This window comes from Homalodisca vitripennis, unplaced genomic scaffold (assembly GCF_021130785.1).
Source record: "Homalodisca vitripennis isolate AUS2020 unplaced genomic scaffold, UT_GWSS_2.1 ScUCBcl_826;HRSCAF=3623, whole genome shotgun sequence".
In the NCBI taxonomy this organism is placed as follows: Eukaryota; Metazoa; Arthropoda; class Insecta; order Hemiptera; family Cicadellidae; genus Homalodisca; species Homalodisca vitripennis.
The window spans coordinates 19,564-37,024 of NW_025776931.1; the positions used below are offsets into that span (position 1 = coordinate 19,564).

At 32.5% G+C, this 17,461-nt stretch overlaps 1 protein-coding gene across 1 annotated transcript; it reads left to right on the forward strand.

Annotated features, from left to right (window-relative positions):
- The first annotated feature begins 247 nt into the window (after positions 1-247).
- LOC124371005 lies at positions 248-2,982 on the forward strand. The gene is made up of 2 exons (XM_046829314.1): positions 248-518; positions 2,747-2,982. Exons 1-2 carry the CDS (start codon positions 330-332, stop codon positions 2,876-2,878), a joined length of 321 nt encoding a protein of 106 aa, XP_046685270.1. The 5' UTR covers positions 248-329; the 3' UTR covers positions 2,879-2,982.
- Positions 2,983-17,461: the final 14,479 nt, after the last annotated feature.

Genomic DNA, 17,461 nt, shown 5'->3' on the forward strand with positions numbered 1-17,461 from the left:
TACATTATATTACATATACTCAAAACGTTTGACAATATATGCTTTTATTGGAGTGAGATATAAAATTGAGTGATTTCTTGTGCAAAAAAATAATGTATTGATTCAGTAATCTTTTATATTGCACGTACAGGCGTAGTAAAACACAAATGCAAAACTAGGCTTTTTATCAAATAATCAATGCATTTGGGATGCAGCTACGGTCTATTACGGCTTCCTTATCATCCACAATTTAATGGTGATGGACCTAGCTCAGCATCAACCTCGTAAACCTTGTTAGTACCGAGAGAGTGCCGGTTGGTATAAACAAACCATAAACCGTGCGTGACGTCATGACCCGTAATAAGCCGAAGCTCAGTTGTGTCTCAGAGCAGTCGGTGACTCCAGCTATGTCGAGATCTGTGACAGTCATCGTCTCAGTCCTGTTACTGTTTCAGCTGGAACTGTTGTCTCCAGCAGAATGCAGCATCTTGAAAAGTCAGAGGTTTCCAATTCGAATCTGCATGTTTTGGTCTTTCCAGGTAAAATTTCAAATATTTATTTATCTAAAGAGGCAGTGTGATACTTTTTATTCGATATATCAGTTATCTGAACCAAACTACATTCATGGATATTAACCAGTTTTTGATATTCGAAATACTTACAGATTTTACCACATAATTTTAGTTAATAAATTAATAAAAATAATTAATGGCCAAAATAATGTAAATATATTTGAGTTTAAAGGTTATATCTTTATCTCATGTATTGGTTATTATTATCTCGGCTATACTGGCATCCATCTTGATTTTAACCCGAGTAATTCACAGGTTTACGCCCTTTATTTTAATCGTATAAGTGTGGGAAATGACTATATTTCAAAAATATAATTAATACCCGTACACACTGATCTTTTTTTGATTGGTAACCCGCGGCTTGCACGTAACTTTTAAAATATTTTAAAACAAAGTGTGTAGAATAAAATGCACTCAATATGCTTGATAAAAGCTCTTAAAACGTAATAAGAAGCCCTATAATATTTGTCAACTGAATTAGGCATATCATGTACCTACTTATTGCTTAAATCTTTATTATTAAGAGGGTTAAAGATTATGTGTAATATTGACTAACTATTTTACTAGGTTTTGCACTTTCAGGAGCGTTTTTGGTTCGGTTGAACAATATTTCCGTTGTCTTAGTTAAGATCATGGAAATATGAAATTATCTATACTGAAAGAACTCATTATCTTTTATATATATATATATATATATATATATATATATATATATATATATATATATATATACAGGGTTAATAAAAAGTCTGTATATATATATATAGTGTAATATATATATATACATAATTATGTAGTACCAGGAAACCTAGTTCAGTAAAAGAGCTTTTACTTCCGGCCCTTTTAATTTAGTTTTGGTCCAAGAGATCTTCCTTACTATTTGTATGTTGTCCTAATAAAGCAAATACTTTCTCTTGAGTAAAGTACGTACTTTTATTAAAAGAGTCTACTGCCGGCTCTAGTTATTATAGGGAAGTAGTATTATAAATCTTTCTCTTAATAGATACATTTTTCCACATTCTAAACATTCCGTGAAACCTTTCAAATCTTTCCTCCACGTCAGCATTTCGCGACTTCGACTTATATTTGTTTAAAGGAATGAGTTAAATTGTTATAACATTTCTTGAGATTAGTAATTACCAACACATTTAGCAATTTAGTTTTATTATTGAAATTCCGGAAGAAATTACAAAATAGCTTTAAATTTAACCCTTAAGTAATCATAAAATATATACTTTTTTGCAAGAAAACCTAAGAACCGTTTGAATGCTGATTAACAATATCTAATGAGACATCTCTATTATTTTACGATAAAAAAGAAGGATGTATTAATGTTAGCAACATTTTTCTTATGACATAAAAACTCATATCAATGTCTTTTCTTCACAGCTCTTAAAAATCAAGCTAGATTTCGTGTAATGGTAGTATATAGAGATAATTTGTTTCTTATTATTTATTTTTATTTCTTATATTCTTCTTCATCGATTTTAACAGTTTTAGCCAATAAAGAGCCAAATAAATAAGGAAAGCACCCGTACGTTGTCCGATGAGGGTCAACCGTGGCGGCAGGACTGAAATGTTATTATATTTATTCATAGTTCTAAAGTGTTTTATAATTTCGTAGTTATTCTTTGATTATTTCGTATAATTGCATAACTTTGGAAAGTAGTTCTTAGTCAATATTTAGAAAAATTATATTTGTTTAATCCATCCACAATTCTTACTTTTCAGTTATCGTGATATTTTTATAACTTTATAGAGAACAATGATAAAAGATGTTTCACTGAGAAGTTTTCAAATACAAAGGTTAAAGTTTGTACAAGATTTAACCACCAAATAAATAATAATGGAGCACTAGGAAACTTATCCACAATTTTAATAAAACATTATTAGAGGCAATAATAGTTTTAAACAGTTAGTAAAGTGATAAAGAGTAATCCTATATTTGTTTCTTATTGTACTACTTCTATATTTAAAACTGTTTATTCTATGAAAACTTGAAATCGAAAAGACTCACAGAATAAGAAAATCTAAATATTGGTTGCTGTATTTTCGAAGTAGTGATTACAGTTAATTTAATAATTGCAGAATTCAACCTTAAAGCTGCTCTTAAAGCAAAAACAATAAAAATAAAAGTAATTCCCCCTTCCAAAGTTAATACAACTAATGATGCTTTGTAAATGATTTGTCCACAGTGCAATGAACAGAACCCGTGCTGTGGCCACTACAGTTGTATCGACGGGTTCTGCCGAAAGGTGGTGGAAAAGGATTCTAAATACAGCATGAAGACTAAACTGCAGGTTCAGGAAATATTAAAATCCGATTAATATGCGATGTAATAATCACTTGATCTGCGTAGACTGTTAGTCTTTTGAGATGTGAAATGTTTCTGGTAATAAATATTTGTTTAATAAATATTTAAATATTAACTCAACGTACGTTTTCCTTTAAATTTAAAAGAATAAAAATAATACCTCCTCATGACTTTGTAAGAAATAGTTTACATTTTACAAAAATACGAAACTTGCTACTCAAAAGTGAAAAAGTGTTGTAAATTTTGTTAAACAAGGTAAGGAAATAACAGAAATAAGTTTAAAAGGGTTATGGAAATCCTGTTACACCTAGCAACCTCATTTAGCTTTGTTACATAATATACTCCAAAGATAGTTTTAAGTTAAGACAATTTTAACTTGATAACGTTTCGTGTAAACTAACGTTTTTTGTAATATTATTTAGTTATGCAATATACACTCTTATTAATGTTAAAAGGTATTATGTACACAAAATGATGGTAAGTAAACTAAAGGACAGTTTGTGATCCTGAAGGATATTTATTTCCGGAAACGCAGTGTGTGTATATTTTTAAACAATTTCTAGGTAATGCCTGTGACTTCTATATACTTACGTGTCGGATGTCAATCTATATGAGGGCCGGCCTTAGGCAGAAGAGGCCGTTGGAGTGTACCAAAAAGGAACCATATAAGTTTGCTTTAAGTAACCTGTATGATGAATTATGAAATGTTGATGAAAATAGTTTTTATGGACATATGCGCTAAAAAACAAGCAGTATAGTGGTCTAGTTTTCATATTAACATATCCTGCACCAAACATAGTGTCTTTCACTTTCCAAAGAATGGACTTTACATCAATATGAGGATTGTGTAGCAGAAGTTGGGTTCGGAAAGCTAATTCTGTTTCTTAAAACATACATAGTTCAAAGTTCTAATACATTCAAATCTCATAGTAGTTACCTAATTGTTACAAACTAAATTTTAAATTTTCAGTATTTCATATCATTACCAGAGTTTATTTGTTATAGCCTGAGGACATTACTCATGAACGTGTTAAGGGAAATTTTTAAGTGCTAACTTCTCCTATATTAATAAAAACACAAGCTGCAAAAGATTTACGCATTCGATGCAATATCGTCTAACAGACTAATACTTAAATCAAAGATAATATTTAGTATTTAGTAAAACTTGCAGACATGGTAAATGAAAAAAGCTGCTCAATTAACTCTGTGTTCAAAATTAATCATTTTAAACGGTAAATATCGAAATTGCACACCCAAAATAATAAGTTAAAGACCTCCATAATGAAACCTAGTTAAATTTCTGTATTAATATATTACTTTAATAGCAACTTTCTTCATATAGATCTTAAAATTCATATTCAAAACAATGCACAAGTACATATCATTTTTTTTTTGTAATTACTAAAACCTCCCCCACTTGACGAAGATGATAGATTCCAATCCTCGAAACGTTGTGTTATATCTTTTGTAACCATAACGATGGTAAATGTCCGAAATCCAGATATCCTGTCAAACCTTTCATCCTAAATAACAAACTTTCAACAAAGGATGTCTTCAACAGTTCTTTTTCTTAAAAAATATAGAAGAAATGACCGGAAATTCCAAAATTGTTTTGTGCCCGCTTAAATTATAGTTTTAAGTTTCTTCAGAAAGCCAGACATACTATCGTTAAGTTGAATATAAGAGAAAAATACTTTTCTCTCAATCCTAATCGGCAGATTCTTTAAAGAAAATTAGTTTGAAAGATACGTCTTTACCCCTTCCCTAGGCAATATATGGTGTGGGAGACATGCGAATGAGAGTAGACTCATTCAGGATGATGTACCTGTATGTATACGGATATATGATATGTAAAGATTTAGAGTGCTTAAAGACCTATACACAATCATAGGAAAACAGAAAAAACATACACTGCAGTTTATATTTAGTGTAGTTCACCTTCTCGAGTTCACGTCTTCACTTTCAATGGGGGCCCCTGTACAATAACTCAATTGTTATTTTCCCTGATTTGAATCACTAAACAACTGGAAATAAAATAATATGAGTAAAAATAGATCAAAACTGATAGGATAATCTGATACAAGATTTTATTGATGAAGTATATTTATTGACAAAAAGCATCGAGGGAGATATTTTAATACTATGAAAATGCATTATAGATCAAAACAATACACGTTAAATCACCTTGGCCGCTCGTGAAAGAAGGAAGTTTAGAAGATAAAAAGTGAAAGGCTCCCCTCGCTTTATAGAAACCCGCTTTTATGCTGAGGGTCAGAGGGCTGTGGGGGAGGGGATATGACACAACAACTCACTTGCGGTGACCTTCAAGGTTCTATCTTCAGTGACGTTTTAGTGAAAATATTTTCTTATATAGTCCCGGCGGAGCAAGTACTTTTTGTGATTCAATGTTTATTGAAATTAAATTAGGCTATTGCCACTTATACAAATTTAATGAATGTAAACATTTGACAGGTATTTGGTTTTCCGATCATATGTTAGTTTGGTTATTTAAACACATATGTGAAATAAACAGCCAAATACCAAATAATTTAATCGTAAAAAGTAAGGGCTCTGTGGTGTAATGGTAGCACATTTGTACCGTTATTATAGTACATATATTAATTGACTTTGGAGCTAATATTCTATAAATCAGAACAACTTTTCGGAAATACTTAATTTATTCCGATTTAAAGTTCACCCAAAAATTTAACAAAGTTTACAAACTTTAGATTTGATTTTCTTCTTCAAAAAGTTCTCACAATCGGTCAAATCTAATTAAGAGTCTGATCAAAATTAAAATGAAACTAAAAATGTATACTTCTCCAAAATGGTTTAAATTAACAAAATAAAATAAAAGGTTCTCTTCTCAAAATATTCAAAATCAAAATAACATAAAACTTGATATTAACTTTACAACCAAAATCTAATTACAATACTTCAAAAATTGAATTAATTCTCAGACTCTGTAATATGAGAAACTTTAGAAATTTAATCACAACAGTATAAAATAAAAGATATTAACTACACGCTGGTACGGGTCTTACTACTTTGAAGACTATGGAGGCTGAAAGCAAACTATTACGCACTTAAAGAAAATTTAAAAACTTGATTTAAATTACACGCGGTAAAAATTACTCTATATCCCAAACTAGAGGATTAGAGGAAGAACTACTGCTTCTAAACTGGACGTCTGTACGCTGTGATCGACCCTCCAAGACTGCACCCCTCTCTAAAGACAACCGGCTCGGGAACGTATCACCGTAGACATCTCGATCAGCTGATTTACTTGTCTCGAACCAACAAACAATGTCCACCACGCACCGCGTCTAGTTAACAATGGAGCCTACTTCCTTCCGCGATTCAGCATAATAATTATAACTATGGTACACATTCACCCGGCAAGTGAGAGATCCGGGTTCGAGTACCGCCGGAGCAAGTACTTTTTAGGATTCAATGGTAATTGAAATTATATATATATGTATATATATGAAATAAGTAACACTAATCTTTTAACACATTCGCTAGTTAAATCTATATATTAACCAGAAATAAACAACAGATATTGGCAAATATTGTTAATGGTGAGAGCCAAAACAATATATCAAATATTTTGAGACAAGAACGTAGCCAGGAAAAAAGTTTTTAGCGTGTCCAGACAACTGATATTTTTTCCCGTAGTGGACAGAGAGTAAGGCCCCGTTTTGTTCCTTAAAAAGTGCTTTACACCCGTTTCTTTGTTGAGAATGATCTTTTAGCATTACATGTCAGTAATACTGAATTATTTAAATAATAATACTCGTTTACTAAAAAAGTAATTGAAAAAATTTTAAACTTGGAGGTTCCCGACCCCTTTGACCCCCTCACTGGCTACGTCCTTGTTGTGGGAAAACATATTCAACTGAGCAGGCAATAACAATAAAAATAAGTAATAATGAATAATATTAACAAAGAAAAACATAAATAACTCAATAATTGGACAAGACAGTGCCTCAGTAATTCTAAAAACAAGTAATGATCATGAAAGGTCGTGTATTACCATAACAACAAGAACAAAATAAATAACACTAATAAGAAAGGATCAACATGTTATAATACGTATATTATATTAAGGACACTATTTCTGCTAATGAACTTAAATAATACAACAAATACTGTACATATTTTAGTTTTCAAACTGACCTCAATAAAATATATTAAAGGTCACATATATTTGTTTCAATGTTGCTATTTAAAATATACTTTGAATATGTTCCTCTAGTTTAAAATATGATATCACTATTAGCTATTATTCTGACAATTATCTTTTTTTTCGTTTAGATGCAAAGAGGGCTTTATTAATAAGTTATAGTTACGTAAGTAACATATTAACAAATAAATGATTTTACATACTAAGTATACACAATCTATTTTCTTCTGGAAGAGATCGGTTTCGAAGTGTTACCAAATATTTTTAAAGTGAATATTTTCATGACAAAATTTGTAAATTTTTCTGTAAAATGTTCTTCTTTTCCTAAAAATTATTTCAGTGCAAATATTTCTTTTTAAACACTAAAATAACGTAAGTAAGGTTTTAGAAACTAGTTCCAGTATAACTACCCCAACATTTTAAATATGTCAGAAACAGCTTGTTTATTTAGAAAAAACTTATCATACTAATTATACTCGTAGTATGAACAAAGTTGGATTTATTTAAAAATATATTCGTGGATTAATTTCCCAAATTTTTAGTAGACGTTTTTAATTAAGTTTCCCAATTATAACTAGTTTCTATATTCTACTTGAATATTTTAAAATTACGCTTTCCCAAATCAGCATGCAACACGGAAGAAATTGTAGACTATAAATATCTTGTAAAAAACAGATGTTGCTGCTATAAGCCATTAAACAGATTGAATATGTCGAGTGAATAAACTCTTCCCCTGGGACATGGAGCGAGCTGGGTAAGTAAAGGTAAAAGAAGGAAGACAGAGACACGCTACTCGCGATGTGAGCAGTTAATGGTCAAAGCGAAGTTTATTTATAAGGCTTACTTACATCACTGCGCTCGTTCTACCTGACATGGAGCGAGCTGGGAGAGTAAAAGGTAAAAGAAGACGACAGGAACACGCTGCTCACGATGCGATGTGAGCAGTTAATAGAATGAGTAAAAATAATAGAAGAGGACAGAGACACGCTCCTTTTTGAGCCTGTTTACAAAATGTCTTAATTTCCTACTCATAACCCCTAAGATGCCACGTAGAGTGGTAACATTACATTATTTTCCAAACCCGAAATTGATTGCCCATTTTAAGTGAATCGTAGAATTAATCAAATATTACGGCGCATAAACGCATGTGAGCTGTATGTCACATAATATATAACTGCACTTTACGTCGCCCATGTCAATACTTCGAACCTAAATAGAAAATAAATATTTTAATTATTACATATACGGATGCTACACCTTTTTTAATCTATTATTTCAAAGTTTTATACTTAAGACATTTACTGATTTCATATAATTGATCACGTGATTAGTGAATGCCGTGTGACGTGTTCCACACATAATCTGTGGTAAGCATTTTATTCTAGTTTACAAAACTATATTTTGGTAAAGGCAAAATCACTTTTAAAAGTAATTTATTATATAAAGTTACTGTAAATTATCTTTAAGAAAAACAAGGTCATAATAAATTTACATCTTTATCTGTAACCTTTATTAAGACAAATCGTTTTAAGAATAAAATTGTTGGTCTAAAAGGTGTGATTCGGTTATTTCTTTTTCAACATATTTTCCAGGAGAATTATTCAGATAAGATAAGATGTACGGATAGTATTATCTGCTTCATACTATCGATAAGCTACTACCAAACTTGACAATAATGTCCTAAAGTGTAGAAGACACTACTCTGTATTTATATGTATGAAATTGAGGCATACAATTAATATTAGCTCAGTTGGTTAGAGCGTCGTGCTAATAAAGGTTGGGACACACATAACCGCACCGCGCCCGACACGTCAGTCGGCCGTATGTTGGCCGTCATACGGTGAAAGAATTGCAGCGCAGTTTTCAATCTGCAAGTCCACACATGTCCGCACCGACACCAGACCGTCGTGGCCGCACCGTGCCCGCACCGTCATCGATATGTTTAGTTTGAATTTTGACGGGCCACGGTGCGGTCTACGAGCGGCATCATATGTTGTTTACTGTTGCCCTCTTCTTTTTAAAACTATTTAAGTAGTCTACACGTTCTATTTTAGTGAATTATTTAGTATAGCCTACTAACGCTACATCCTGTGTTCGTGTACAAAATCATATTTATTATTAAAAGCATTTTCTTACCTTAGATTAAACTAGTCATATTTTCTTATTGTGCATATTTTCTTATTACAACAAATTTGATAACCATATTGTACCTTAAGTGATTTTAAAACAACTAAATTCGAATTATGAAAAATCTATAAACATTTTTTCATTAATTAAAAAATAACAAGCATGTACTACTATTTGCGCGAAAATCTATTTTTCTTTGATGTATTGAAGTTACTTGATACATTTATTTCGGTATTTTGTAAGGGTCATACTTAGAATGTTTCTATGACATTTTTATTTTTGTATTCTTTTCACTTCATTAAAGTAAAAATAAAAATATTTTATTTACAATAAGATTTTCAAGCAAGAAAAAACCCATGTTAAAAATAAATAATAATAATAAATCATTTATTTCCCCATAATAACAAACTGAATATTACAAATAAATATTATTGCCAGTGCTTAGTAATAAATAATACTATTACATGACGTATTTACAATAGCAGTAAATAACAAATACAAAAACATGTTTTCTACTTACTTTATTTCAAATTTATGTACTTAGAGTAATAAAATATAAAAAGTAGGCTACATCTTTTTAGATTTTTCTTTCTTTTTTTTAAACTAATAATTAGGCCAATAGATTTACAAAATAAGGGAAATTTAGTACCCCATAAGAGGCTGTGCTTGTGTTGGGGATACTATATACAAAAAGGGTAAAAACTAAAAATAGCGGAATCGAGCAAGAATAAAATGATAAAAATGAGTTATTGTAGCTTATGTAGTAAATAATGTAATATTTCGTTTCAAAGTTTAAATTTAGTATAACTAGTGTGCTGTATTAAACAAAAAGGATTTACGAATGATTTACAATTCATTCAAATATTAGGCTTTACACATGTAACATTAAATATTATACTATAAATAATTATTTTATAATGCTCTAACGTGTCTATTTAAATATTATTATAACTTAGCAGACAAAACTAACCAAACACTAATTTGTTATCTTAAACATATACTCAATATCATTTTGATCGATCAACCATACTCTAATTTCTTTTAGAAAATATATTTATGTTTCTACTATTTTTGACTAATTTTGGCAATAAATTATTTGTCCTCGGAGCTATAAAAGAAAAACATTTGGTAAAATCTGTTTTTTGTTATGTTCTTCAGTATATATTTTACAAATATTTACTATGTTTTACAAATTATTATAAACGGGCTTGCAACATGGCAAACTCTATAGCTTTTGGGTTTAATACAAAAAACACCAAATATAGCCAACTTTTTATAGTGTATTTGACCAAAATTCACTGCAATGAAACACAATGAACAAGAATTATAGGGATAAAAAATATAACCAAGATAAAGATGTTTACAAATTTTACATACTAGCTGATTGTACAAAGCTTTACTGTAACATTGCAATATTTCATTCACCACAGCGATTAATAAAAATAACAACAATAAAATTAACAATTATCTCAAGCAATACTTAAGGCCGCGTTTACACGGGAAACAAAACATGTTTATAAACATTGTTTCTGGAACTTTTGTTCCAGAAACAATGTTCCTGGAACTTTGTTTTATATTTTGCTACTATCATGAAATATTTTGCACACAATGTTCCTAAAACATTTTAGGACAGCCACTCTTGAAGATGTCGTCTGACGAAGAGGATGTGCTTCTTCTAGCTGCCTCTACATGTGTTTTGTTATGTGACAGAGAACCCAGAAGGTAATCGTAAAAATTACGACAGGATTCAAAAAATGTACAAATACATTTTATTTTACAAAAATGCCTTTTAATTGCGTATAAACACTTACAATACAGCTTAGTAAACCTTTTTAAAACAAATTCTATGGTTAAATCTCATCTATACAATGGACACAGCATCTTCCGCGACGCTCGGCACAGATTGGCTTGGCACATCGGCAGCAAAAGATTGACGGCATCCTCCGTTTTGCTGATGGACATATTCCACAAATTGTTCGACGGGGGTGTTGAGGGACATTAACTTTGTTTGTTTGAAGAGGTGCCTTAATTATTTCAGCAATCGATTGGCGGAGTTTTCTTGGCAAGTTTGGATAGTTCATACGGTGCTGAAGCCATGGTGTGATAAGTTCATATTAGATTTGCATTTCAAAGTTTCTCCTTGAAAAGCGGTTTTCGGGCCCATTTTCACCATGTTACTAGTGTAAATAACATAGGAATTTACTAGCATGATATTTATCATGCCAAAAAATACACATGATGGCCACCGCCTCGTCTTTTGGATGCACGTCATTTGATGGCACATTTGATCCAAAGTATCAACTGCACCTTTGGTTGCGATGTCTCAATGATTAGAGGTTTTTTGAGTCCTTATCAATTGATGGCTTTTCATGACAAGTCGATAGAAGCAACACATTTTTGGAATTCTTGACTTTGTATGAAACCATTGTTTTCATTCCATCGAAACAAAAAAATATTGACAACTTGTTCTACCAACAGAATACGCATAAAAAATTATTGGTAGACCTGATTATTTATGTTTCTCAACAATGTTCCTATATCTAAACATCTTGTGTTTCCGAAACATTCCACAATGTTTATAAACACCCTTTGATCTTACCGCTTTCTACGGGAAACAAGAAGCATGTGGAGAAACACCGAATTTCTGTTCCGAAACATTGTTTATAAACATTGTTCCAAGTAGTTATTCTTCGATTTGAGGAACATTGTTCCGAAACACTGTTTACAAACATGTTTTGTTTCCAGTGTAAACGCGGCTTAATCTTCCGAATATTTTTTTAAGTATCTGTCACTTCGAATTCAAAAGAAACATGCTCTAGTACAAACAGTGAGATTGTTGCGCTCAGATTGCGTACGGAAATGTGTGGCCTCACGGTAACCGAGCCGAGCCCGCACCGATACTCGGCCGACTCACGTGTCGGGCACGGTGCGGTTATGTGTGTCCCAACCTTAACGCGAAGGTCGCGGGTTCGATCCCCTCAGGGCCACTTAATTTTTATTAAAGTAATAAAAGTGTACTTATGAGTTAAGTAAAGGTACAGATTATAATTCTAGTCTACAGTCAATAACATGTTACTCTTGTACAAACAAATATTTACAATGAATTTTGCCGATTGGAACAACGCACATCAATTTTTTAAACATATAATTCACTAATATACATGGATATCGATTGACAATCCAGAACGTCGATTTACATACAATCTTTATGATATATTGCAGAACGTGAATAGTGGAAAGCTCAACCATATGCTAATCATTTACATGGTCAACTCCATACCATTTAGCAAGTAATTTAGTTAATTAAAAAACCATAATGTAAAACCCCTCTTCAATTTATAAAGCTTGTCACAGAAATAAGTTCTTTTTAGTTTAAATCACAGTGTAGTTAAACCCAATAAAAATAAACCAAAGTTAAGAAATAAATATTATACTTAAAGGAAGCCTATTCTTCTTTTAGAGGAAACATATATCACCCTATAAAAGCTTTCTTTTTTACTACCGTTAATACTACCCTACCATTAATATATATTTGTATATTGATTTAATATATTCTATTTTATCCAACTCTCACTGAGTTTGAATAATCACCATCTCCAAGGAGGAAGATACGATTTTGGTTAAAGGTACTGCTGGAGTAGGTGAAACTCTCTTAGTGTTAAACCTTGTTGCTAACCTAAACGATGGTATAAACATGAAGAAGTGCTCTCCCCCTAGGTGCCTTTGACTGGAAGAGGCTGAACCAGAGCTGGCCTCATCTTCCTCCAAGAAAATATGATAGTGCCCGCTATCCCTCCTCAGTTGGTCTCGACGGAAGGCGACCCCTATCCCAAAACTGTACCATACATGATTATACCATCACTCTAGAATCAAGCTGAAAGCTTTTTATAACTAAATACAATTAGAGGCTTCTCAGCTTCTTGTTCTAAGTCAACAAGAAACGTTTTAAAAGGAACTAAAACGTTGAAACTGTTCAAAATGTTATAGATAGTTGTTGTCTTTAGAATATGAAAGTAGTAACTTTTTTTGGCTATTTTAGCTACATGCAAATACAATATAATAAATAAAGCATGTATTTTAATCTATGTTGTGAGAAAGTACATCAGGAGGTAACAAAACCCAAGCGAGAAGATACAGTATTTTTTAAATCAATGCAAACTTTTTTAATTAGAGGCCAATCCCCTTTTGAGCCTTATTCTGCCCGTCCTCATGGGCCGACTGGCCTGTGCGAGGATCTTATCAAACAGAATAAGGGGGAGAGGACAAGGTGGATGGTACTGATAAAAAGTACAATGGTCACTGACAGGATTTGAACCAGCGCTGTCTCTAACTCAAACCCAATGTCCAACGTCTTAGACCACTCGGCCATTGGCACTCCCGATAAACTGTATTTATTTATGTAGTCTCAACCATATTTTACCCAATGACTTAATTTATCGGTAACTCAAGTCACGTGACAAGAGATTGGCGGCAATCTACCATATTTGGAGGGATTGCGGGAGAACGTTGCTGGTTGCCAATAGCAGCTGCTCTATGAGTACGCGCTGTCTAGATGGAAACTGCAGAAACATTTAGCACTCCGACTTGCCACTGCAACACAAGGTTATATCACAGCGATCATAGTCGACGTGTTAGTGCAATAACATGTGTCCTGCACTATCAAAAACCCATAAATTAACAAACGAATTAATAAAAAATTAAAAATATTGACCCTTAAAAATTATAATCTTATACATATCAGAAGATTTTGATGATGGTTCTTTGAGTTTAATTTAACGTAATAGTGAGCAAACTACAAGTACAGAAAAGTGCTTTTGTAATATTTAATTTCTTTAACATTATAAAACATATGGTACATATATTGTGATATTATTTTATTAGTAATCGTACATGGAACATTTTAAGTTTAATGGGCCTACTATATGTGATTCCCAGTACTTTGAGATTATAAAATATAAATTAAACTCATTCCAACAAGTGAAAGTTAGTTAAAAATAATATGTCTATCTTAAAACCTGTGAAGTCTAAGTTTCATATATTTAAAGAATATATCAACTATCTAATTACGATCGACGATCGTTTTGGTACCGTACGTGAGGAAGAGGGTAAAAGTATTTTCCAATTTAAACCTAGATATTATATCGTACATCAGTCCTTGTGCTATCAAATTAAAACTATTAACTTTTATTGCAATCATTATAATGAAAACCTATATTTATCATCTAATAGTTATTGAAATTGATCACGAACTGTTGTGGAAAGACAAGGGAGTTGGGCAATTACAATCCACGAGAGTAAACAAACGGGGGATGCTGACCCCATGAAGCATCACTAGAGATCAAGGGCAGCACATCCTATGAAGGTTGAGAGTTCATTGGCCTCGCGGTGGACATAAAGAGCTTTCACCCGGATTAGGACTAGCCTTAATAACAATTACGTCGACCCGTAGGGTGACACCCCTCCAGATCAACGGATAACTGGAATCGGAATAAAACGTACAAGTTTTAGTGTTAGAAGAAGAATGGCTAAAATTGTTCTAGGAAAAATTAACTCTAGATTTTATTGTTTAGTAATTCAATAATTTCAATGATAAAACGTTTCACCCTACCGACGGTATGAATGCAAAGAGCTCTTAAGAAATATATTTAAAAAAAACTCAATATTACTCCATTGGTTAGCACAGAGTTACAGTATTATATACTGGCCGTTACATAAATAATACGTGATATAAAAAATGTGAATATGAATATAAATTTTGCTCATTAGAAATGGTTTGGTTAGACATAAATAAAACCATTGACCCAACAGACTGAATGAGTTTCTTTGTATCAATTCTAAGAGCAGCTAAAGATACAACTAAGCATTTCTTTAGCTATTACATAAAATGAGGTAAAACAGCTTTAGGAAAATAAGTTAAATGTAAGTAATTAAAAACTAATATGTAAGCATATCGATATACTAGGCTTGAGGAAGCTTGAAAGAGCAAAACTTCAGGAGTTGAGCGGTACAAGTAATCGTAATTAAAACAGTCACTGAACAAGGTTCCTGTGAGTTAAGCAACAGTTAACTCTTTGAGTTTACATTTTTACCCTTTCAACATGTCAAGGAACTATTTATAATGTGACCACTGTTAATTGCTATGAGAGGCTCAAGGACAGTAAGGATAAGGCCAGGAGAGTTAAGAGCGGTGGCAGTAATAATCCTATCATACAGTCGACTGCCCACGGCTTCTTTGAGTTAAGCAACAGTTAGATTATTTCTCTGAGTTTACATTATTTCGTCTTTTCAATTGAAAAAAAGAAATTAAGCAACAGTTATCCATTTCTCTGAGTTTACTCCATTTTCGTCTATTTCAATTGGAAAATGAAATATTTATAATGTAACCACTGTTAATTGATATAAGAGGATAGAGGACAGTAAGGATAAGGCCGGGAGAGTGATGAGCGGTGGCAGTGATAATCCTATCATACAGTCGACTGCCCACGGCTTCTTTGAGTTAAGCAACAATTATTTCTCTGAGTTTACATTTTCGTCTTTTCAATTGGAAAAAAGAAATCTTTTCAACTGGAAAAAGAAATATTTATAAATGTGGACCACTGTTAATTGATATAAGAGGATAGAGGGCAGTAAGGATAAGGCCAGGAGAGTTGAGCGGTGGCAGTGATAATCCTATCATACAGTCGACTGCCCACGGTTTATGTGAGTTAAGCAACAATTATTTCTCTGAGTTTTACATTTTCACATTTTCAAGTGGAAAAAGGAAATATTTATAATGTGACCACTGTTAATTGATATAAGAGGATAGAGGGCAGTAAGGATAAGGCCAGGAGAGATGAGCGGTGGCAGTGATAATCCTATCATACAGTCGACTGCCCACGGCTTCTAGGTGAGTTTAAGCAACAATTATTTCTCTGAGTTTACATTTTCACATTTTCAACTGGAAAAAGGAAATATTTTATAATGTCGACCAATTGTTAATTGATATCATAGAGGATTAGAAGGGCAAGGTAAGGATAAGGCCAGGGAGAGGATGAGCGGGTGGCACAGTGATAAATCCTATCATACAGGCGACTGAGCCCAAACGGTGCTTCACTCCTGAGTTAAGCAACAATTAATTTCTCTGAGTTTACATTTTCACCACTCTTTTCAATTTGGAAAAAAAGAAAATGTTTTTAATGTAAACTACTGTTAATTGATATAAGAGGGGATAGAGGGCAGTAAAGGATTAAAGGTCCCCAGGAAGAAGATGAGCGGTGGCAGTGATAATCCTCATCATCACAGCGGCGACTTGCCCCACGGCCTTCAGTGACTCGTTTAATGGTGGGGCAACAATTTATTATCTCGTGAGTTTTACAGTTTTACTACACATTTTTCAAAACTGTGAAAAAAGGACAAATATTTATAATGTTGACCCACACTCGTTTGAAATTGATTATTAAGGAGGATAGAGGGGCAGATCAGTACAAGGATAAGGCCCAGCGAAGGTAGATGAGCGGTTAGGCAGTGATAATCCTCATCCCCCCAACATACAGGCGAAACTTGCTCCACGGCTTCTGGTGAGTTAATATACAACAATTGATTATCTAAACAATCTTTCGTCTCTTTTCAATTGGGAAAAAAAGTAAATTAAGCTCAAACAGTTTAATTTCTCTGAGTTTACATTTTTCGCGTCTTTTCAATTGGAAAAAATAAGAAATATTTTATAATGTAACGCACTGTTTACTTGTGATATAAGAGGATAGAAAGGTACAGTTAGGATAAGAGCCGAGAGAAGTGTGAGCGAAGGTGCGGCCAGTAATAATCCTATCATACAGTCGAACCCCCCCCCATGACCCACGGCTTACTGGTGAGTTAAGCAAGAAAATAAAACAGGTTGTCTCCTGCTGATGTTTACATTTCCAAACCTTATGTCACGAGTTAACTGGTTTGTAACATCAGTTTAAAGTAAAGATTGATCTATGTATAATCGGAAACATTTCTTACTTTTTTCTTGTTTATATTTTTTCATTTGACTATTTCATTTCTCAAACAAACTATGAACATTTTAATTTGCGACTCTTTGTCCTCATTGCTGTTTCTCTTGTAGGGACATGATAAGATCTGAATCATATCCAATGAATAGATTTTTTAAACCTTTCTACAATTGCTAATCCAGGTATAAGTTAGATAATTGACCAACTTTTCACATTACAGTTACATTACACATTACATTTTCCATAAATGATAATACAATTCTATCTGAATGTTTTATATCATTTTTCATTGTGCACAGCAAAAGACCCC

Bases quoted from the DNA above. Each gene is read 5' to 3' on its own strand.
- LOC124371005 (XM_046829314.1), top strand. From the start codon at position 330: ATGACCCGTAATAAGCCGAAGCTCAGTTGTGTCTCAGAGCAGTCGGTG. The intron at 519-2,746 runs GTAAAATTTCAA...ATTTGTCCACAG, and splicing joins GCATGTTTTGGTCTTTCCAG to TGCAATGAACAGAACCCGTG.